At 38.9% G+C, this 25,287-nt stretch overlaps 2 protein-coding genes across 9 annotated transcripts in view; both read left to right on the top strand.

Moving 5' to 3' along the window:
- Window positions 1–25,287, top strand: part of ndufaf1 (NADH:ubiquinone oxidoreductase complex assembly factor 1) — a 299,207-nt gene that overhangs the window by 164,528 nt on the left and 109,392 nt on the right. The gene's annotated exons all lie outside the window — the stretch shown is intronic.
- fgfr3 (fibroblast growth factor receptor 3) overlaps window positions 1–25,287 on the top strand; it is an 83,711-nt gene that overhangs the window by 23,792 nt on the left and 34,632 nt on the right. For 3 of the 8 annotated variants that reach the window (XM_072457348.1, XM_072457344.1, XM_072457345.1), the window contains exons 2-4: window positions 7,129–7,392; window positions 10,955–11,020; window positions 24,056–24,225. In XM_072457348.1, the coding sequence (XP_072313449.1) occupies window positions 7,129–7,392; window positions 10,955–11,020; window positions 24,056–24,225 (500 nt within the window). The remainder of the gene's footprint in view (window positions 1–7,128; window positions 7,393–10,954; window positions 11,021–24,055; window positions 24,226–25,287) is intronic. The other 5 variants (XM_072457350.1, XM_072457351.1, XM_072457346.1 and 2 more) reach the window with 3 other exon arrangements.

The raw sequence follows: 25,287 nt of genomic DNA, 5'->3' as shown, positions 1-25,287 counted from the left end.
GATATTTGATATATCGATATTTTTTGTAGCATCCTGAACGTCTGAATGTGTTCAAACGTGTCTTCAAACTTATTAGTTGACATTTAATTATCAGAGAAATATGAAACGTCCGTCAAATGAATCTCAAAAGTGCAGAAATATCATCTTTACACCGTTTCATTTTTATTTGTATCGGTCTCTTTTGGTAGCATTTTTTACTATGAACGATAAACTACATATTCAATTGTTCCATGTCCAAAGCAAACTTCACGATATAATCTACATTTCTATACATTAAAGCCCATATACATTTACCATCTCAAAAGACGTGCAGTTTAATTTGACAGTGTACATGGCACATTTCCTCCATCTGGACGCTCACATATTGTAGCGGGCGAACAGCAGGACCAGTCTCTGTTTAGCACCAGAAAGATGGAACCGTCCGCTTTGTCAGTATCGCTTTGGATTTGGCAATAACACGAACAATATGCACTTTTGGAACTGTTTTGGCCATAGCACAGTTCACACGAGTCCAGTTTTGTTCGAGGCCCTGTGACTTTCCCATAGATTCATGTGTAGATTGGAGCTGGGAGTTTGAGTTAACGCGAGCCAATAAACCGTCACGTTATCTGATTTGGAAGATGAATGACTGCGTACCCACCTGCCACGGTCCTTCAAAGCAAACCCAACATTAAGGAATCAAATACACTCAATAGAAGACAGATTTGGACAAAAGTTACTAAGGTTTTTGTGAAGAAAAAAAAAAAAATCATATCCTTACTGGTTGAGACAAGTTTATCTGGGCTTGAACGTAAAATAACTGCAAATAAAACTTGTATTTACGTTTTCATTTTGTAGTTTTGTTTCTCCATAGCTGGCCATACAGTTGAATTTCTTTAAATTGTATTACATTGGAACTAAATTTGAAAATGGACAAATTTGTTGGACTTTCGACCAAATGCGACAAATACGCTGGAGTACCGATTTAGGAATACTTATACTATTTGAAAAGTATATTCGAATTTATATAAGATTTTGCAAAAAACATTTACAACAACTTAAGATCGGTTTACATTTATAGTTTTACTTCCTGATTTGAATCATGACATCACACCAGGGCCCAAACTCCTCTAATGTCACAGGAATTATCATCTGACAAACTTAAATATATGAGAATATATTTATTGTATTGAATTAAGGTTAAAAAAGTCGAACATTTGTGAAAAAATGTGCTATTTCTTGCCCGTGAATTGAGCTGATCTTCTGGATGATACCTGTAATTTTCAACTTTTTTTTATACTTTTCTTCACAAATTGCCACTTATTGATGTAAAACTATACTATTTATATATTTTTAAACTATTTATATTTACAACATATATTAACCACCCTCCAGATAAAGTAAAAAAATAACAAAATAACAAAACTTCAGAGGCATGCAAATTTAAAAAAAAGAAACCATACGACTCCAAATATTAAAATAGAAATAGATAAATAAAAGACACGTGAAGACACTTGGACAACATAATTCACACATTTCTCTTGACTGACGCCATCTTGCCTTCTTCATACACAACCTCTGATCCGTATTGTTCACCACAGCTGGTCACACAACAGCTGGAGCCCTGTGTGAAGTGCAGCCCATAATAACCACACATTCCTCCCATTTCTGTGAGCCCCTGTCTGTCGTCACGGCGATCGGACATGTGACCCCACTTTAGAGACACCAAGACATGTCCGAGAAGACCGTATAGTCGCAACACCAGGCCGAGAGCGGGACTATGGTGGACTTCTAGGGCTGGATCAGATCAAGTATTTAGATTCAGAGACAGAAAAGTGTTGACCTAATTAATAGATGGAACAAAGAATATTTTCATACATTTGGTGTGTCCTGGGGCAAGACACTTTACCTGAGCTGGATGAACATTAAGTGGCGGGATTGAAACGTTATTCAATTTTCAAACTTGACTTTGATTCCAATAAATAAGGTTGATACTTGATACCAATTTCGATAGCACTAAAAACACAATTTTTCATTCATTTCCAACACAAAATAATAGTACTTTCTTTATGTTTCCATGTAGTCTTATACTGGATGTGATGAAGCTCAACATCATTCTAAAACAGTTCAAATTCTGTCTTGTTTATGTGACTTTTTCAGTATCGATACTTATTCACTCGATTATCTACCGTATTTTCCGGACAATAAGTCGCACCTTTTTTCATAGTTTTGGCCCGGGGTGCGACTTGTACTTATATTTATACTTATATACTTGTACTTATACTCCGGAGCGACTTATATGTGATGTTATTTGTTATTTTCACACTTGCAACCGCATTTCATACTCCAGTGCAACTTCTATATGTTTTTTTCTTCTCTATTATGCATTTTTCGGCTGGTGCGACTTATAGTCAGGAAAATACGGTAGTTTCAATGCCAGTTTTTGTATCAATTAGTCTCAGACTTCTTTATACATTTGTCAACTCAGACAGAAAAAAACCCTCTTGTCTGGGAATCAACCCAGCACATAAGACTAACATGTTACTAATATTTCAAGAACTGAAACGTAGCTCTTTTTTGCAGTTTGGTAAATGTCTGAACAAAAGGAAACTCTCGTGCAAAGCTGGGGTCAAATGTTGCAGACGAGAAGACGACCACTGCACGACAACACGTGAAAAAACATTTGACTTCAGCCTTACAGTGGCCTTGCCCTGAGCTCACACCTCTCCGAGTCCAACGCATTTCCATCCAAAGCAGCTTTCCCATCTGCATTTGAACGTGCACCATCACAGGACGCATTAGACACGATTGCATTTTCCTTTAAAGAAAAAAACAAGAAAAAAAACTGTTATTGCGGTTGTGTCTCACACCTGGGAATAGAGTTAGTTTGTAATGCATGATTCATATAGTTTTGTTTTGTTTTGCTCCTCGTGTAAATTGCATTTGCCTGGCCCGTGGCGCTGTGAGGATGAAGAAGTAGAACCTGTACTTCAAAGGGAAAGAAAAGCGTATCGTACAGGAAGTGAGCGGAGGCAGAGCTGCGGCATTACAACACCAATACACCGAGTCATTGATAAGGCACGCTGCTCTTTCAATCGAATGTCTGTGGTCTTTTATTCACTTTTGAGTCTGTTTTATTCACTTTTGAAACTGTTTTTGGTAAGAAGTGCATAGGATCTCTTATTTCTTATATAAATTGGGCCATAACAGGAGGAACGTAGACGTGTAATAAAAAATAATGGCATCACAAATAGGTTTAAACTGAATTAAAAAGACGACTTACAAAATAAGTTAGATTTCGATTGGTAGATTTAAAGGATATATACTCTAGACCCTTTTATGTGGGTTTGGACAATAATAATTTGGATTTAGTTGATGACAAAACAATGGAAAGAAACCAAATTGTGTCAAAATATTTATGTAAAATGGAAAACCTTTCATAATTGTCTTTAATTCCAACGTATTTCTCAAGAATATTTACAACTTTACCACCATTTAACGTAACATAACTCTGAAGGTTATGCCACTTGTTTGTCTGCATGTAGACTTTATTGCTTTGCCTCCAATGTTCCACAATATGGCATTAAACTTATAGTGTAGCTTTTCTTTTTCGTGTTTTTATTGCTCAAAAAAACTAAAACCTGAAAAACGCATCGTGATTTTTTACTGTTTGTGAGTGTAGTCGCCTCTCCACAAATCAGACCTTTAACCTCACCTGTTTCCATGGAGATAGACAGTTTTAATGCCACACAGCAGAACATTGGAGACAAGCAGGTTGCGTACCCTCCATCAGACAATAAACGTAAACGTTCTACAAAAGAAACATCTATTTTTCCTCTTTTCTGTCTCTTCTTGAGCAAGTTTTAATCGTTTTAATTATTGCATTCTAACCACTCACATCTCCAAATCAACAAGTGTGATCATTTCCAAGCCTGACAATCGTAATATCGTAAATACAACTGGAGTCGGTCCATTTCAAGTGAACCGCTCGCCCTTTACATGCATCAATCATGGTGACAAACACTACTTCATTGTTTGCTTTATGGGAGAACTCTGTTGACAACTCAAACCCATAAATCCACCGTTTACTCTCAGTTTAGTCTGTGAGCTACTGTTTTTCATTGAGTAAAAGAGGTCCGTGCGTTCAGAAGTGACCTACGAGTCTCCAGAGATAACTATATCTGCCTTATAAAGCCGCGGCTCCATATATTCAAGTGGAGCATGTATTCTTAGCCCGCTCTTTCCTCTCCTTTCACCCGGGGGACATGAAAAGGTAGCGGGATATTCACGCTGCGCTGAGATTTACGCCCCGTGCCGTCGCCTTGCTGCTTTTCACCCCCTCAATGGGCCTTTCTGTCTGTAAAAAAAAACGCACAGTAAATATTGTTGTCAGACGCGAGACATGGATTGAGTTTAATAAGAAAATAGAGACGGGGAAAACAACTCACAATTCTTCCAGACAGCCATTTGCTTTATAACGGAATCAATCATCAGGCTAAACACTGGGAAGGTTTTGAGGGCCACTTTTGCCTTTTTCAGTGTTTTTTTAAATGAAATTAGGGTTCAAAGTACTTCTGGAAAACCTTTATATGGTTAAGGATCATGTATATCGTGTTGGATTACCGGACTGAAGTCTTTTTTAGTTTATTTTAAGAGCTGGTTTCAACTAAATGAATGCAGCTTTCCATTTGCTCCTTGTCTTTTTCCAACTGACAATACGTTTTATGCTTCTGTAGAGGGATATTGTTGAAAATTGTTTGTTGTTTTTGAATGTATGTTGAAGTATTTATAGTATTTACACTACGTTATAAGACTGTTTCACAAATGTTCTATGATGTTGTCAAATTTTCAGTTTGTTCTTCTGCTTTTCATCGCCGATCCGTACATTTTACACTATTTGCGTTGGACTGAAAGGAAGCTAAACGTTTCTAGCCACAAATGATTCCAGTGGTTGCAGCGCATCCTTATCTCGGAGGGTTTTAAAGCGTTTTGTCTCCGGTCCGGACTTGGCCTTTCCGCTGCTCCTGCTCCAATCAGCTGCACAGAGGTTCAGAGGCTCTTCTGCTGTCAGACTTCACTCCTCTGTTAACCTTTGCACAGGTCAATGGGGAAAGTGCACTGTCATAAATCACGCCTCGAAACAGACTTCCCATCCACTAGACGAGCTTTCATTTGTTCTGTCATGCGGCGACGTACAGTATGCGTTTTAGACCTGCACGGTATCGGGGGAAAGAAGTCAACCGCAATATTTTTCTGCGATCAGATTGTTGTAAACGACTCTCAGGGGCGTGTGTACTTGAGAGATACTGAACTACATAATGCAAGAATCCTATGATATTCAGTACAGTTTCTACAGCTACAACAAGATTTTTCAATAAAAGAACAGGATATTTTGTTCGTTGCAAAGAACATTCTACTTTCCAAAGAACTGCAGCTTTTGCGGTTTGATAATGGCGCAAACTCAGATTGCAATTTCGATATATTGCACAGTCCTATTGCGTTCAAATTTAGTATAGGAATTGTTTTGTTTTTGTTTTTTAACCTGGAACCCCTATTTGTGAATCTTCAAGCTCTTTTACAGTGAATATTCTGTCAAATCGTGACAAGTTTGATTAGTTTTTGATGCTGTTTTTAGATCAAATGATTCAATAAACAAATATCTAGCCATCCTATGTGTCTCTGATGGTTGAATTTGACATGAAATTGATTGAAATATGTTCATAAAGTATCAATAATGCAAAAGGTCATTCATATTTCCTCCTAAATGAAGTGAATTTGTAAGGAATACTGTTAATTCAAAGCACTTGGTGGCCGAATAATGTGCCGTCGCTGTGTTTTGTGACGGTGTCTGTGGTTTATGCAGATGTGTTGGGAGTAAACAGGTTCTCCCGTGTTGGGGCTGACTCATACGGCTGGTGATGATGAGTGTTGTCCCCTGCGCAGTGACAGGACAGTCCTCTGTGTCCCTGTCTGTTCTTGTCTGTCCCTGTCTGTCTGGGGAGCGGGGTTTGTGTGAGGCTGGCGTGGTAAACATGTTGATTTTTCCCTGGCTCTGACCTGAAGGGTGTCTCCTCCTGAGCTGAGCTGTTTGTGGCAGGAGCTCGGACTGAGATGAGCTGGAAAATGTCTGCAGAAGCTGAACACAGCCTCAGGCACGCCAAGTGACAGTTTTGGTTAAGCTTCCTGATTACACGCTGAAAAGACCGTGATATGTTTCATCGCTTGTTTGGGAGGTTTGAATAACTCTAATGCTGCAGTAAAAAAACCTGTAATATATTATGTGGCTAATGAAAATGATCTTTTTTGTGGTTGACTCCCTGGAATTATGGCTGCAGGATGGGGGGGAATGTGGAACTGTGATTTTTCTGGCGATTTGTGTTTTAGTATTCATTATGTTCAACGTTCACATTTTAAATACGTCCAGGAGAATTGACAAAGAGACTCAGATAAGCCTCTGAACTGACAAACTGATACTGTATTTCATTACATGTTTGTAGAGAGCTAAACTAGAGGGTTTTCAGTTTTTTTAAATGCAGAATAGTATAGTAATAGTTAGTGCGAAAATTTCAAACTCAATTTCAACGGTCGCGAATATACTTGATTCTTGGAACTGAATTAGACGCCACAATGATAATTTAAATCATTTTTAGGTCAAGTTTTATATATTTTTTGAAGGTCAAGGTTTTTGACAAAGAAGATCTTTTGCTATTAAACATTGTTATGCTAGTTCTGATAAAGCTCAAGATCATTCTAAAACTGTTTTGTTCAGTATTGATACTTTCTCAAATGAGTATCGACTTTTGATACTAGTTTTAGTCTAGATTGGTAACAGATTTTTGATGTTTTGATAACCCAAATGAAGAATAAGACATGATATTTATGGTTTATTTGCTAAATCCGTCCATTTGAAATTACAATTTGATTGCAAATAATCCTGCCGTCCTTCATGGAATCACGATAAATGTGAAAGTAGCACTAAAATGTCAGTGAGAAAAACATTTTATTGAAAGAAATGCATTTTAGCTGTTCTTTCAAATATTTTTTTTAGTTTTATTCTTGTAATTCTTTCATCCGAGCAGTTCCCCTTGTTCCACAGAAAAGGACACAAATAAATAAACTAAACGGACAAACTGTGCTCTCCTGTTGCAGACCCGGTGTCCAGTGAGGCGGCCTTCCTGGAGGACTTCGTCTTGGGCGTGGGGGACACTCTGGAGATGTCCTGTGACGCGGCCGACCCTTCCAAACCCGTGGTGTGGTTCAAAGACGGCTTCAGCCTGATGTCCCACAACCGGACCAGAGCGGGACAGAGGATGCTGCGCGTCATCAACGTGTCGTACGAGGATTCGGGCGTCTACTCCTGTCGCACGGCCCATAACAACGCACTGGTCAGCAACTACACCATCAGGGTGACAGGTGAGGGGCTCACACTGCGGCGGGAAGTCGGGATTCACTTGTTTGTATCATCCAGTACACCATCTTCAGACTGTAGCTAGAGTGTTGTCACATTACACATGCTAACGGAAGGTAAACTCTTAAGATTGTAGTTAACTTTGACAGGTGATACATTTATCTGTTTTTTAAGGCAAATATAATGCCTCTGAAAGAAGCCACTGATCATGTAATGTTGTCACGTTTTGTATAGCAGCCAGTGGATGCTTAAAAATGTAAAGAAGACATATTTTTTGCAGGGATATTAGTATTAAACCATAGCCTAGTTAATTGCTAACTGAAAATAATCTAAAAAATTTATTTTATGATAGAAATGAGTCAATTGACACTGTGGAAAGCAGTGGATTAATGTGTTTTTATTGTTGAAAATAGGGAAACGGGACATTTTTTTACCCTACATGTAGAACACCCGGAGTTTTTGATCAATGCAGGACAAACATGCATGAATCAATCAAAATACAACTCCAAAACGCCATTATATGTGGTCAAAAGTTCATTCAAATTGATTTTACATAGTATTTCCCGCTTTAAAAAAAACATTTACCATAAAATTGTCCTTTCAGCAGCTAGAAAAATACCACCTTTGACAGCTAATCCCATGAATAATAAGTGTAAAATGACCATATCCTTTCTATTACAGTTGCATTACAGTTGCTTTGGTGAAAAGGTGTTTCTTGTGCCGTCAAAGCCCTGCCCGCCCGTAAACCTCTGCACACCAGCTGAGTCCGTTATTGACAACTAATTAGAAAGCAATTAGCGCCACGGATCTCATCATTGAAAGCAGATGGAGCTGAACGAGAGGGCCCTCCACACGACTCACATTAAAGTCTGAAGCAGCGTTTGTTTGGCCCACAGCCCTGCGCAAAATGGACTTTCCTCTTTCTGATCAGACGCACACAGTTTCTCCTTCTGGAAACTCTCAGTCGTATTAAGTAACTCGCAAAGAATGTGAATGATCAGGAAACACGTACGCCCCAAATCAATCTATTTTTCCGTCATTGATTTTTAAGATTTTTTTCGTAATTTTTCTGCTTGGTTTAGTGATGTGTTCAAAAAGATCCCTCTTCAATTGAAAATGGTATTATAATTAGTAAAAGAATATCATCACTCGTTTTGATACAATTAAATGAATAAATTAAATAAAACTGACATGATTCTTAAATAAAATCTTTATGTTTTAAGATAAGATAATCCTTTATTCGTCCCACAATGGGGAAATTCCAGAGTTGCAACACAGAGTAGGTATAGAAGTATAATAATGAAAAACAGATAACTAAACTAAAAAATCATTCCTTATACAGTGGTGAATGAAGTACTTCATGTTTTGCCTGTAAAAGTATAGATACCAGAGCAAAAACATTTTTTAATCAAGGTATTGCATAAAACAATCTACTTAAGTAAAAACATTGAAGTTAAAACATGTACTTTTTGAGTAACTTAAGGCAACTGAATTGATAATGCATTTTTTTATGTACAGTATATATTTTGATTTGCTCAAAACCGGGACTTGAACTCAAAACCTTTAGGATGTCACCACAAACATGCTTAAAAAAACAAAAAACCATGTACTTTTTCCACAGATACAATACAGATACCCGCTCTCAAATGCAGCGTGGAAATGTATTCAAGTAAAGTACACATACCTGAACATTTTACTTTTGTGCTTTGCTCCTTCCCACCACTGCTCATACATTACAGCAGAGACAAGTCATCCTGCACTTGTCTCTGTCATGTCTCTTGTTTGATGTGTGGGACTGAACCCAAACCAGAGCCTCATTTATCACACTTTTTCACTTCTAACTACACGACTTCTTAACTTTTACATAATGCCCCGGCCTACAGCACGGCCCCTCTCCGCCCTCTTCCACAAACACAGTCTCTAAAGCACACACAGGCTTTTGTGTTTTCGGTCAAATATTTGAGTAAGGTGTCAGATATTCAGCCGCGGTATCAGCTTTAGCTTTTGGAGCGCGTCCAGGTGGGGAGCGCACAGAGCCGAGCCAGGGCAGGAATGCGAGCAGTTGAAAGGACACTTAGCGCCGGACAAAGTGTTTAAGATCTTGTCTGGACTGAAGAGAAGAGTGTTGGCTTCAAGTTTAGACCAGGAAACGGTGAGAATAAAGATTGAACCGTTGAAGAGGCAACAGCTGAGTTTATATATAACATGTGCTTGACTTGTTGACTATGTAGTGTTATCTTTTTTTATCCACCTGATCGGTATTCAAATGATTCATTTTTGGGTTGATCTATTGAAATTAAACAATATATTGCAATTTAAATAATATTGTGAATGTCGTTTTGAAGAAATGCAAAATGAATGCATCATTTATAGTGCAAAATGATACAAAAAGAGTTGATTAAAACGTGAATAAAGTTATATTATTGCACTTTTGGGATTAATTTAAAAACATTTGTCTGATAATTAACCCACAACTAATAAGTTTAAAGGACACATTTCTGTTGGATTGACACAATATCGTCTGATAATAGGATTAGGGATAATATTGCACCCCCCTAATTTAAAATAACAACTTTAAACTGACAAAAGAAAATGGAAAGTAGACTTGTCGAGTAGTTTTAAGAGACATCATAAAAATAACATTATAATGATAAATCTGAGCAAGTATATGTGAGGAAACATTTTATACACTTCATTTTGTTCTCGTAAAGCTTGGGGAAATTAAGAAGTACATCAAAAAGAGCAATCTAACATAACACAAATGCAAAATGAGTATTGTTATGAATAAAAGTACTTTAATCGTGAGTTACTTTGAAATCCAATGTTGCGTTTACTTCTAATCGATGAAAAATCTTCTGATACACTAATACAATTCCTATATGTTTCGTTTTCTCTCCATTTTGACTTCACAACCCTCCACATCTGCCCTCCCTCGCCTGCTCAGCGCCTGAACGGCAGCAGCAGCAGCAGACGGAGGTGTCAAGTGGTGGAAACACAAACCTGGTCGTCGGGGGAAACAGCTGGTTCTCATTTAATCCAACCTGAGCCGCTGAACCAGGAAAACGCTCAAAAATCATTACAAAAGCCAGCGTTAATGTGCTGTAGAGGAGATAACAGTGTCTGGAGGCGTGATTATAGTCGTTTAACGTGCTCGAAATGAAAACTTTTCTGGTGCTTGAACACGTAGATCATGAAGACTCAATTCAAGGAGAAATTACTTATGGGAAAAGAGTATAGCAGGATCTACACGACGCTGAAAAACGATAGCTCCTCTTGTTACTACAGCGTACAACCCAAACGTTTATCCCCGTGCACAGCTAATGAGCAGCTAAAGTTGCGGAGTTTGTGGAAATGTTTTTGCTTGAAACGCGTAACGGAGCAGAACTGTAGTCCATTCAGGAAACTGCTCCAGGTAAAACACACGCACTTCGATGTTGTCCGATCATTATTATTCCACGCGCCATTTACAACATCAAATCTACCCATGATGCTTAGCGTGTCGTTCCAGCTCTTTTGTCGAATGCTCTTAACTTTGCCCTTTTTTGTGCGTTTCTTGTGCTTTTCTAGATTCTCTGTCGTCTGGTGATGATGAAGACTATGATGAAGATCCAGAAGAAGCAGGTAATGCCAATGGTGAATTCAATATTACTTTTTTTTACACTTAAACACATGGACACAAGAGCTAGTCGCTTTGATACTGTTTGTCCACGACGCTGAAGTAGACTTTCTTTTGTTCATAGCAAACATCAGACTCCTCCTGTGTATCTAATGACTGCAGGATTTTCTTATTCTACAGAATGTGGACTCACTTACACATAAGCCCCTTTAGTGACTGTAAACAGAACTATAGAATGGCACAAGTTCAACGGTTCTCAATGAATCCTATGGCGTAAATAGAGACATTGTATCTGCCATTGTTGGTTGTCTATTTGGTTGCATGTTCAAAAACTGGGATTAAACCAGGACTAAACCCAAAACTAAACCTGGACTAGATCAGGACTGAACAAGGACTAGATCAGGACCAAACCAAGCCCAGATCAGGAATCAAAATGGCTAAATTTAGGACCAAATAAGAACAAATGTGAACACACCGTATTTCGACAGCTTGTATTCACAATCTTGTCCTTTTGGTCATTACCCAAAAGAGTCTTTTTCCAAATAAAAATGTACCCCGTGAATTAGTAACAGTGTTATGCTACGACATTAGACTGGTCATTTATACAAATTATCTGCAACCTTTTAAAAAGTGGCATTCAGTCCCCTCGAAAAACATTGTCTTGAATGAATGACCCAGCCTGCATTTCTGTACATTAAGCCCTGTCATAACAGTGACAATATATCACCCAATTATCTTCACATAGCATCTTTAATTGAAGACAATTACAGCTATAAGTCTTTTTTAATACAATTGCCAAGTGGCTGTAAATGTAGGTGAGGTACAGATATTTTCCTTTTCCCTGTGGCTTTGCACCACACACTCTCTCCTCACTTTAAGGACTTTAATGGCTAATTATATAACTCATATTGGATTTATTATTGCGCTGATAGCATCTAATTACATTTCATAACATCTGTAAATTGGATTTTATGGCCTTTATCAGTTGAGCCGCCAGAGCAGTGTGTCCCTAATGCTCTACAGCAATGATCAAGGAGGGCAATATCTGAATCCTCCACACTGAGCGGGACGGGGTTCACACTGAGCTCAGAAACAAGTTTACACAAGTATATCAGTCTCAAGGCTTTATACACAATAACTCCAGAAATTAGGCCACTAAACCCAAGATTTGAATTGCAAACAATATTGTAGATGTATTTGCCATTACATCCCTATTTTCCTGGGGCCAGATACATGTAGAGGTGGGAGATATATCGAAAGACTGATCATAGTGCGATTGTTGTTTTGGAAATGTGCCACATTACAATATCAAGCGACAGAAGCATCAAGTATTATCTTGCAAATAAGACTGTTATAAGTGATATTTCTGCCCTTTTGAGGTTCATTTTATGTTTTTTGTGTAATGCTTGAACCCAAACTAAGACATTTACAGACACATTTTGTACACACAAGTGAAAATGACTGAATCACAATATGTCGATTTGACCAAAATGGCAGATTGATGCATGAATGAGATCACAATTAGATTTTTATCACCACATTACCCAGCCCTGCCGTTGTATTGGAGCCGCGGCAGCACTTGCTCATACACAGCTTCAAAATTGTACCTAAACCAGGACAAACTAGACTAAACTGGGCTCAAACGAGAGCCAAATCATGTAATATCAATCAATAATAAATCAATAATAATAATAAAGATAAGTTCTAATGTGCAGAACATTTAACTTAAACCATTGTGAGGCGTCTTTGTAGTGCTCTGTGTATCTCTCGTTGCCTGTTTGCCGTAGTGCTCACAGCTCAGTGCAGGCTGGATCCTGGCTGTGGTTAAATGGCCTTAAAGCTGCAAAGACTTGTGGGTAAATAGCCTCATAGCTACAGACTTAATCTCTGTGTGTAAGTCTACCTCATGACATACAAGGCTCCCATTTCCTGGCCGAAAGGATAGGGATTAGCCCAGAAATGCTAAACCCCTGCTATCGCTGCTTAATGTCCGCTAAGCCAGTGCTAATTAGCCTTCAGAACAGGAAGGGAGCCATGTGACGCTAAAGTCTCCCAATACTAAACGGAAAAACAGACAAATCCATTGGAAGACATTTGTAATAGAATAAGAGAGACGTCATTTAGGTCAAACAATTGTTGGCGTGAAATAATTTCTCATGTTGGAATAACAGTATTTAACGAAACACTATATTTATGAACGCTTTTTGCTCAGATGCGTGTGGTTCGATTCCTGCTCCAACTAATGCATATTGTTGTTTTGTCCTTGAGCAAGACACTTCACCCACCTTGCCTCTGTATGACGCTGAAGTAACAAAGTACAAACGAAAAAGTCTGTACTTTTTACTTTTATTTTACTACATTTGGGAGTAGCTATCGGTAATTTCGTGGTGGTGGAGTGGTTATTTTGAGCACATTCATAGTTTGAGTTATTGTCCTAACGTTTGGAAAACTAATATATACAAAATATACTCAAAGTCTGTCTGAAATACTATAATAAAGTACATTTTTTAACATTTTTTAATTTTGTTTTACTTAAGTAACCAATTTCATGTCATTCTTTAACTTTATCTTGAGTATTCTTTTTCCTCCTGTACAAAATTGAGTATTTCCTCCACAAATGAACAGTGATTTGAGAGGCAACTGGCGCAGATTGGCCGCCATGACTCTCACTCTCGGCCCAATGGCAGCTGTGGCTAGCACTTGCCACCACCAAGTCTGAGCGAGTGAATAAAAATGTTCTCACTGTAGCACTTGGCGAAGCTCGTTCATTAATACTGTAACGCGGCCGATGTTTAGGACGGATAGAGAGTGACCCGTTTGTTGGACACTCAAAACCATTCACTCAGTCACGAGGGACGTTAAAATAAGCTCCTATTATTTCAAAATCGTGTAAAAGTGTCTCGTTACTTTCCACCGTACCCGAGCTGTGGACAGACGGAGGCCCATAGGAAACACCGGGTCAGCGAGTGGAGATCAGGTTGACTCATTTTCTGTCGCTGCCAAATGAAATGATGCTACCAGCCCGAACTGCAGCCGAACAGACAGAGAGACAGAGCAGCGCAGTCATGAGCTCATTCCTCTCAGCTGTCCCCCAAAGCCTTCTGGGAAATGGCACCAGACTTAGACTCGGCCGCTGCTCCGAACCGAGGACTGCGTCTGACCAATTTGTGAGAACGACATTGAATTTGTCTCACTTCTTTATCTGGGGAGGGAAAAGGAGCGTTGGGAACTGGTCGGTCTGGGAACGGTCGCCGCTATTTTGGGTGCGTCTGATCATAGTTGTCGATGAATCTTTATTGTATTTCAAATTTGGGTGATAATAACACATTGTCTTGACTTCTGCTAATATTGTCAAAATGCTTTTTGATACTTTTGTGTCTGTTTCAATTAGAGATGTCACAATATCATCATAGTTATTCTCGATTATTGACCAAATACCAGTTTGATCTTTAACTTTCTTTCATTCCCAGTGTCTAATACATTTACAGTCTTCAAATGCGGGACCGGCTTTGTCAAATCAAAATTTCTGAATGATAAAGTGACAATAATATGGGACAAAAAGTACTTTACAGACTGGTTTATTCTTTATTTTGGAGATGATATTGAGTTGAAATGACTTATGTTACGCTTCTAAAATGGTCACAACCATTATTTTTTAGTTCTTACTCTGATAATCTTGACATCTAAGTTGACCGAAGTTGTCAATGAATCTTTATTGTATTTCAAATTTGGGTAATAATAACACATTGTCTTCTGCTAATATTGTAAAGATGCCAAAACATTGGTTATGACAATTCAAAGTATTCTAAAATAGTCATCATCAATTTGCATTTTGATTTTCAGTCTAAACCAGGGGTGTCCAAACTTTTTTCACCAAGGGCCATATTTTGAAACTTAAACAGGGCAGAGGGACACAAACAACCAGACAATGTCAAATTTGTTGAATGACAAAGTGAATCATTTGAAATGTTGCATTTGACGTAATTGCAATGAGCCTCCACACCTTTAATTAGACTTGGAACATCAATATTAGGTTGGTATAACATCAATATGCCTGAATTTTCCTAATTTTACAGTAAAAATACTACTTTTTGTTGTTTGGGCCAACATAGCAGGAAGCTGGATGGCCAACAAAAATTGGTCAGCGGGCCGCATTTGGCCCCCGGGCCCTAGTTTGGACATGCCTAGTCTAACCCATTTAATATTGGACTGAACCATTTATCCTATCTTAATTTACAGTTTACTTATAGTTATTCAGCTTTGTATAGATCCTCAATCAATATTTGAACTTTTCTGAACTTGGCCCCCTAGAGTTGGCTCTTAATCCTTCTCCCTGGCACACTGCGAGCCTGTTCGAGTCGCCGTGCACAGGGCTGGATGTGTGCTGTTCTCCAGAGCTATGTACCGTGTTGTTTACTCTGGCGGCCCAACAGAGGGGACCGGCGCGGGGCACTGGCCTGTGGGACAGGGGGGTGTGTGCGGTCCCTGCTTCAAAGGCTCCTCTGTATCGCCTCTCAGATCCGCCGTGTGCTGCGCTCGGGCCAAGTTATTACACAATTACTCTCCCGATCAGCCTGTCCCGGGATTAGAGGCCGTGTAGTCGTCGTAGATGTAATCGGCGTGTAGCTGGGATGTCACGATATCACATTTTAATTATGGTGAGAAGAAACATCAAGATTGTTGGCACTAGGACCAAACAACTGTGAAATCCTTCATATGGTTTCAAGCACAAGTTTAATGTATTGCCATTCCTCACTGGCTTTTGGAATTAAAAGTAATGATCTCGGCACATAAACAGCCTGATCAAAAAGTACTTTATACTTTAGTAGATTGATTGGTCGATGATGTTTTAGTCCACCAAATTTTGTATTAATCGACTATTCATTCAGAGTATGTGGGACAACAGCAGAAAGGAGAAACTGAAGATGTGGAAGTGAATCAGTTTAACCTGCTTTTTTACATATAAATACACTGTTTCCTTGCACTTTTCTGTAAATAGTTGTTTTTGCATGAACTCCTGAGCGGTTGAAGTCTTGTGAGTGCAGTTTGTGTCAAATACTTGGTCAGTTTTTTACAGATACTGTAAGACCTTTTTGATCTATCCTTACTGTACTTGACCAAGAACTTTAGTCTTTCTTTAGTCGACTGCAGTCCTACTTTATACGTAGCTTGATTGAACTGAAATTACTCATGCTGACTACAATTTTCACAATTATAATTTTTAGTTCTTATATTGTGACTGAAGAATCACAATTATCGATTAACTGAATGATGTGTGATTGTCTCATATTGAAGTCAATGCTATAGTGATTAAATGCAGATAATGACAAACAACTATGCATTATGGTCATAATCAAACACTTTTAATGGTCTTATGTACATTTGTTTCAGTATTAAAACCCCAAACCATAATAGTCCTCTCCAAGGTGTTATGAATAATAAAAGGCAGTCTAGTCTTCATTTCTGGCCATGTTATTACTATAATTCAAATTTTCTATTTTTATTTTGTATTGTAGTTGTTCAGTTGTTCTCAAACTTGTACATGTACTTGCTGGATTTAGACTAATTTTTGTTCTTCTTTGGTTAAGTCCTTACTTTAAGAACAATGGCAAACATTTAGTCCTATTTTAGACCTGATTTAGCCCAAGTTTAGACCTAGAATAGTCCCATTTTAGACCTGATTTAGCCCAAGTTTAGACCTAGAATAGTCCCATTTTAGACCTGATTTAGCCCAAGTTTAGACCTAGAATAGTCCCTTTTTATACCTGATTTAGCCCAAGTTTAGACCTAGAATTGTCCCATTTTAGACCTGATTTAGATCTCGGAAGGTTCCATTTTTTTCTTCTTTTCTTGCTGTGAAAAGTTTGAGAACCACTGGAATAGATATATTTTTAGCAGTAATATCCTTCGTGCAAGCTGTTAATAAGATACTTGTTTAAATCGCATGAATTACTTGATTAAAAGTCCCAATATACAGCACCGGATCGAAGATTATTCAATTTGACAAACAAATAATAGTAGCAGCACAAAACATTTATCGTCCTTACAATGCCAAAAGTATCTTGCATAACATTTTATCTTCATCGAATTATCTCAGACGTATTGGTACTACAGAAAAAAGTTTTAAATTCTTTTTGAACTTTTATTCCGTAGAGCGTGACTGTTGCCTTAGCGCGCAGCTCAAGTGATCGTCTTAACACCTCAGCGTTTACTTTAAGCAGCTGATACCCACACTTTTCAGCCCAGCTCTGTAAAAATAGCAGTTTTCCATTCGAACCAACAGCGGTGGAGCCATTTTTCGCTCCCTTTATTCTGTGCGGTTCTGATTTACTGGTGTGCGCTCCCCTCCGCTCGGCCCGTGTCTAATTGGCAGGATGGTATTTCCTCAGCTCTGCAGCGTGGGATGGCGGTTTGGAGCAGAGGCTGGGGAGGGGCGCAAGACATGTACACCTCCAGCACTACTTTGGGACACGCGCACAGGGCCGGGGGACGCAGATAACCCCTCGTCCCGTGCGTGGACGTAATAGTGGTATAGCGTGGCAGATACGGTGCAAGATGAGCCCGAGGAGGGGCCTAAAAATACACGACCGTACTCCAGTGCGCTGTTTGTTTGGTTTGAACGTGGAAATGGACTCCGAAACACGACTGGTGCGATCGGTATGTTAACTGTATACCACGCACCATGGCATATAAATGTACACTGTAACCGAGACGAGCTGCTTAAGTGACTCTTAAAGGGGCGTGCTAAATATGCAAAAGCTTTTAGTGTAAAAAGTATTGTTGATGGTTGTTGATAGTTTATAGTGGATTTAGCTAAGAACGTAAACTGCATGCTTGTTTACATTTATGAACGTAAACAAGTGCCATAGCTAAAGAACAACTGCATGTGAAAAGAATGTTATAACTATTAAGTCGTTCAGCGTTTAGAAAGCTGCTCACTAAAATATGTTCAGAATAGGACAAGATGACGTTTTAATACTTTTGAGATAGCTCTACTGAAATGCAAGTAGCAAAATGTTGTGTTAAACTTTTGTAAAATACTAAAAAAAACAAAGACACAGAGAGGGAACGTAAAATCATAACTATCCAAAGACATCTAAACATAGTCCTAAACGTTTAGTTCCACATATTTATCCCAAATTGTCGAAAGTGTAATGTAAAGATTATTATTTTCTTCATTTTTCCAATGTCAATACTATGTCAGTATAGTTTTGTTTTTTTGTTTTTAATTTTTTCGTAATGGCTTTTTCCCTGCTGCAATAAAAAGGTATCCATTTATTGTGCCCATGTTGGGAGTTTTGAGGCCAAAATACATAGTCTTTGGCATTGGCATCCCACATAACTTCAGAACTATCTGCAGTACTTTGTTAATCACTGTCCAGTATTTCTGAACAGTGGGACAGTCCCATGATAATGCTGGGCCACTTGGCAACCACAATTTCTCCAGCAACTAGTGTAAGTACCGTCATATTATGGTATGAGATGATGAACGAGTCCTGCATTCTTCCATTGTCTGTCTTCTCTAATCTGTTTCTCCAAAATCAAATAATATGGTTTCTATGCCGACCAATTAGTTCCAAACCATACAACATGTGTCTGAGCCTTCATGAGACACACAGCTCAAATGTGGATCGCGTTTGGTTCAAATCACTGACAGACTCGAGTCCCCATGTGCTGTCTCGCTGACTGACAGGACCGCTCGCAGCTTCGGGTCTTACACGCGCTTTTGTACTTTCTGAGGACGTTGTTTCTGCAATATACAGTATAAAGTCAGAAGTACAGTATTTTAGATAGGTTTAGTTACCAAAGCTGCATAAGAAGCATATTTTCCTCTTTGAAGTACAGTCTAGTAGTTGTTGTGATGAAGGCTGTAGCAGAGGCCTTTAAGTCAGTGAGTTAAACATGTTTAGTTTCATGCAAAAAGAGAGAAACCTTTTTGATTAGTATAAGATATTATTTAAATCCTGTTACATATGTGTTGAGTACAGTAAGCTACTTTATCTTGGGTCATCACATTATGTCAATCTTTTTAAAAACAATTCCTCCTCTTCACAATTTCTTGTCCTTCTGTCATCACGGTCTACGGCTTCTTTCTATGAATCACATGAAAATAATCTTGCGCGTTACTTCCACCCGATCCAGTTTGATCCATTGTCTCTGAGCATTTACTGTCCTCTTTCTGATTGACTTGTGACACTTTTAAGTCAGCTGGCTCGGGCGGCTGTCTTCAACATTTGGCTCGGTTCTAGAGTAGTAATCACATACAGACACATCAAAGAATAGAGAGATGAGTCGCTGAAAACAAACAAACAAACAAACAAACAAACAAACAGTGCCAATAAATTGCCTTTGTAACAGAATGTGGTGTGTTTGAATGGCCTGCTGGCATTAATGTCCGACTTCCCAGCTCATTAAGAAAAACACTGGCCTATAAAAGGATAAAATCTGATTCCATTGCTTCTCCTGTGTTGTGTTTGGAGCGGCTGGAGCAGCGCAGTGCAGGACGTCCCATCACAGTCTGTACACACTGTTTTCTTGGCGTCGGAATCAGCCACACACACGCACAAATAAAGCCAGGATTAGTGTCTAAACAGGCCTGATGTGTGGTCCACCTCATGAACCCGGTCTGAATGAGACACATTTTAGGACAAACTACTGCAATGAAGTGAAAAGAATCATTTAACGTTTACGAAGAAGTAAAAGTACAATGTCCAAACACGTTAAAGTTCAGGTGACATAAAAGATTATTAAAGGGGCCGATTAACTGATTGAGCTCCCAGTAATTCCTTGAAATCCTTGTTTGGTTTAGTTCCTTATTTGGGCTCAGTTTACATGCTTAGTTTAGATGGAACTGGTGCGACTTAATTTGGTCCTGTTTTTGTCCTGGTTTGACTTGGTCTTGCCCGTGTTTGGATTCAGGTTTAGACCTAGTTTAGCATCAATTGTAATTAGGGATGTAATAATCTCACGGTACGATATTATCACAATATTCATTTCACAGTATTTATTGTGATATTGTGAAGAGGCAAACAGTATTTTAGAAATACCACTTATTCCTATAAAAATGCCTTGACAAGTGTTAATCATTACTGTCATATTACAAAGAATTAAAATATACAAGTGCATAAAAACTGTTATTTCTTCATGTTATCTGCACTGAAATGTAGCAAAGGATCATGGTCTATGTACCGGTAGTTCCTTGTGTTTTTTAGCAGTAGCAACAAAACATTACATTCAGTATTTCAGCTATTGTTACATCCATAATTGTAATGTTTGTGCAAGTGGGAGCTCAACCTAAACCGATGTTTCGACCTGGTTAAGTTCTGATGTCGAGCTGGTTTTACTTAAGTCAATCTGCTTCAGGTCGTGTTGATTCCGATGGATGCAGAGCAGTATTCTCAATATTAACTCCATGTAATCATTTAACCACTGACCTTTATCAAAGCACTTTTACCACCCTCAAAAATATAGTCTTGTATCTCGCTAAAACACTTAACATCTAAAAACCTCTGCAGGATCTAAACTTATGTGCAACAGTTGTCTGCCATTGCTCTTTGGTTTATTGAGATGGTAATTAGCTCGTCTCTTTGGCTGTGTTTGGGGGAGTAAAAAGAGACATCTGATGACCGGTCAACCACCTCCCCAGCCTTTTTTGTCCCCGCGGCACACATTACGCATCGCTGCCCCTCTCTCTATCCACACACGGGACAATGGCCTGGCCCTGACTCCTTTGTGCCCAATCTTCTCAATACAACTCAATAAATCGCACTGACAGCTTCCCAAATTCACAAGACCTGATGATTCAAATGGACTGTGGTATTGTAATGTCCCGGAGCATTTTCCCTCGTCCCATACAGCTCCGTACCACTGATTTACGTCCCCGGAGCATCCCGTCACAATACGTTTTACAGGGAGAGCGCTCGGAGACAGTACGGGTTTGGGCGGGAAGAAGAGTTTGTATGGAAGTATGTAAAGTTGCACTGGACCTCACACCTCTTTGATTCTTATCGCTTTCTAAACACAAGCTTTGGTAGATTCTTTGACCAGTTTGAATCGTGGGGAAGAAGATTGTCAATGCAGAAGGGTATTCTACAATTTGCATTGCTCCTAATGTCCAAACACATGCATTTAAAAGGTAAATAAGATAAGATAAGATATTCCTTTATTGTCCCACATGGGGAAATTTCATTGGTGCAACGCAGGTAGATACAGAGGTAGATACAGAAGAACAGATCACTTATAGGAAGTCTGAAAAACACTTTCAGTAGAAGATCTCCTATAAACAAAAACTCCCATAGACAAATAAATAAATAAATAAATACCATTGCATGTGATCCCGACAGTAATTGCACATGAATATGTGTCACGACAGCACATAGATTGCACATGAATTTCACAGTAATTGCACATGAATTCCAACAGCAATTGCACATACGACAGAATTGCACATCAGTATTAGGTTAGGTCAGTATTGCGACGGGATAACGTGACGATCTCCGGGTAAGACGACTGTTCTCCGCAGTTTCATGAGTTCCTCCTTTGTGGAAACGCGGTACGGCGCCGGCCGGGGGGCGGGGCCAGAGCCGGGGGGCGGGGCCGGAGCCAAAACACATCGCAACGACACGACGAAAACACTCAATCCAGCCGAATAAAGTCAAAACAAGTTAATTTAAAGCGATTCCAGTGCGTGTCCCGATCGTTCGTGAAGTTCCTCTTTCATATAAACGTGTATATAAACGTGTACCGACGACACGCCGTACTTTAGCGCGGCCGGAGGGCGCGGGGAGGGGCTGGTGGGCTCGCTCGGAGCTAGCTCACGTCACAACAACACAACGAACGCAACGAAAAACGCTCAAATCCAGCCGAAAAAAGTCAAAAACAGTTGAATTAAAAAACTATTCCAGCGCGTGTCCCTATAGTACAGTAAAATAGAAAAAATATACTAACTATATTTACAAAATATAGGAGATAAAGCACAATAAGTGTGAGAAAGAAGAGAGAGCGTTTACACCGGGCTGCCAGCTGTACCAGCGCCTTATGACGTGACCATCTGTAACCAATATGAATTACATTTGATTATATTTTATGTACCGTATATAACTACATTTCAACTATACCTTGTCCAGATAATTTACTAACTGCGGATCTGACCACCAAGCATCTTCAAACCATTATGCATTTTAATTATAGTAATCATAAATATATGATTTGACAAAGTCATGTTATGAATTATGTGTTTTTTTTGTTTTGTTTTTAAATCGATTTGTCCAATTATTTCTATTGAGCATTTATAAATACATTGTTAACCAGCTAAACATTTTAATATGATAACTGAAAGCTAGATACCGGTATATCATATTTACAGTTAAAGTCATTTAAATTATTGATGAAAACAGGTCTATGTATTTTAGAGTCTGTATTGTCCAGATACAGAACTGTTACAATGTCTACAAATATAGGACTTTAATTAGTTTAATCATTCATTCATTCATCATTCAGCCCCAGTTGTTGCGGTTGTAAATCTAGTATTGGAACTAGGTACATAGATATTGACTCTGAAAAGGATAAAAGAAAAGGAGAAGTATTGATCTAATTCAAAACTAGTACAAAAACACATGTGAATATTAAATAAACAACTTTTATTTCATGTTGATGATTACATTCTGTTTTTTTATTATCATTGTCGTAAAGGATTTGTATTGAGCGTCATGACTTATTCTGAAATTACGTTTGAAATGTTCGTATCGTGACAACATTAGTAGTTGCCGGTTAACCATCTGTAACCAATATGAATTACATTTGATTATATTTTATGTACCGTATATAACTACATTTCAACTATACCTTGTCCAGATAATTTACTAACTGCGGATCTGACCACCAAGCATCTTCAAACCATTATGCATTTTAATTATAGTTATTTATTAAGCCTGTGAGCCATCTCCGTGACGATGTGTACGGCCCAGTGAAGCGTTGAGAGAAGAACCCACTTCTGCTCGCTACATGACAACATAACTCATCCAACATGGGGCCAATTTGAGAACAGGGCAAACCGACAACCCGTCCCGTCTGTGCCATCTTTTAGCTATTACTGAAACATGTGAGGATGGAGTCCTGCAGGGTCTTCCCCCAAAATGGTCCTGGGATCTAAGATTGTTGGAGAAATAGAAAACATGACCAGGTTAGATGTGAGGCAGTGGAGGAGAAAGATGGGGAAATTGAAATACACCGGTACAAAACGAGGATAAATACTCAGTGGTCATTGGCCTGGTACTATTGGAATGTGTCCTTTTTTAAATGGTGTGCAGTTCTTGTTCTTATGTGGTAAGTCATGTATTCTAGAACAGAAATATAAGTTAAAAAATCGTAAAAACCCAATAAATAAATCAAATAGATACTATATTTTGGGTGTGTTCATGTTGGTCCTGGTTCGACCCCAATTTGTCATGACAACACATTTTGTTTTGCAATTTACATAGTATTTCCACAGAAAATATCACGATGAAGAATAATATTGAATCTTATTAACACCACTGACAGTGACTAATAGCAGTACAAATATTTTCTAAATGTACAATATCATTAAAAAGCATAAGCTGCAACAGAAAAATAGCAGAACGAAACACTCGGTGAGATATAGTTGGTCCCCTACAGCTACAATCATATTATACTACAAAGAAATAACAAAACGTGTCCCACCAGTGCAAGAAGAAAGCAATAAAAATATATTTGGTCCTGTTCTGGTCCTGGTTTAGTCCTTGTCAAGTGTATATTCAGTTAGGAGTTTGGTCCCAGTGTTGATGTAGTGTGTGGGCAATTGCAAACACATAGTTCTTATTATGTTGCTTACCTAAAATCCTTTATGATCTGAAATAAACAATTTTAAACTTCCCCAATTCTGACTTAAAATGACCGTAAAGCCTGAAGTTGAACTTGTGTCTCATGACTACAACCCTTTTGAATTAGCCAGTGTAAATACAGAATAAATCGACATACATTTGTGCAATTGAAAAGTGCATTATGACTAACCTCAGCCTCATTTTGTGCCACAGAAGCTCCCTATTGGACCAGACCTGAGCGAATGGACAAAAAGCTCTTGGCTGTCCCCGCTGCCAACACGGTGAAGTTTCGATGTGCGGCCGCCGGGAACCCGATGCCCTCGATCCACTGGCTGAAGAACGGAAAGGAGTTCAAGGGAGAGCAGAGGATGGGCGGCATCAAGGTGAGGGCCACCGTTTTACTGTCTGGAAAACATGTAATCAAGCTCGTTTGTATTGACTGCAGCGGCTATCCAATACACGTTATAACTATTGACAATAAATCCAGTTAGACACAGCATTTACTTCACTCCTTGTTTACTTACTATGTATGGGGAGTTAATTAGCAAGGGTGGAAATCAACTAATTACTTTCAGCATATAGTCTAAACATGTACTTGTGCATGTAATTGAGTGATACCTATGCACAGCCTTGTAACTGCACACATTTGCAGTACTCTTTGCACTGCTGTTATTGAGATTATTACACCAATTTCAATGTAAAACTGTTGTAAGGAATATAAGATAATACTTGTTCATGGTAGTAGAAAGTGCATTAAAATGAATCTAAATTGCAGTTTGCCCTTGGGAAATAGAAATGTGTTTCTGCTTTTGTCAGTTTCTTAATTTCCCATGCTTCGTTAAAACTTTAGAAATCTAGATCTATGTGTCAAGGACCTTTTCAATCTTTTCCATTGCATACTTCACGAACCACACGTTTATAATCTTAAGTGCATTTCGAAAGTTGGTATGAGTAAAGCTGCTTAGTTTCTCAATTAAGACACTCCAGCCGTCACTGATAAGAGGTTACGACCGGAGCCGGACTGTATTTCCTCCCTTTGGCCTTTCTAAATCCCTGCTAGTCCGCTCTTTTGCCCTCTGCGCGGGGCTGGGATGCTTCCTGCAGTGAAAGTCTATAAGTGGAGCGAGTGCTGAAATCTTCTCATGGTAAAAATAAAGGTCACAAAACAGCACGCCGCGATCCAGGTCTCCAAACCACACTAAAATAAACATGGCAAGTGCGCGGAGCGAGGCCGGTGGTGCGCAGATAGTGGGCTGATGGGCCCGTGTTGACAGTAATGTAGTGCGCCGGTCAGCTGTTCTACTCAGTTTTGTCATCGGACTCGGCCTAAACACTACGATCTGGTGTGGCTTAAAGGAACAGGGCCAAGTTTGTGTTTGAGGGTTCCCCGAAGATGTGCAGAAAGAGCGGTGTCGTGGTAACTTTCGGAGATGATTCAAACAGTG

Source organism: Eucyclogobius newberryi, unplaced genomic scaffold (assembly GCF_026437365.1).
Source record: "Eucyclogobius newberryi isolate DKJ021-1_F unplaced genomic scaffold, fEucNew1.0.hap1 SCAF_21, whole genome shotgun sequence".
Classification (NCBI taxonomy): Eukaryota; Metazoa; Chordata; class Actinopteri; order Gobiiformes; family Gobiidae; genus Eucyclogobius; species Eucyclogobius newberryi.
Note: the sequence above shows the minus strand (reverse complement) of the source record. Positions and strands in the feature narration are given on the sequence as shown.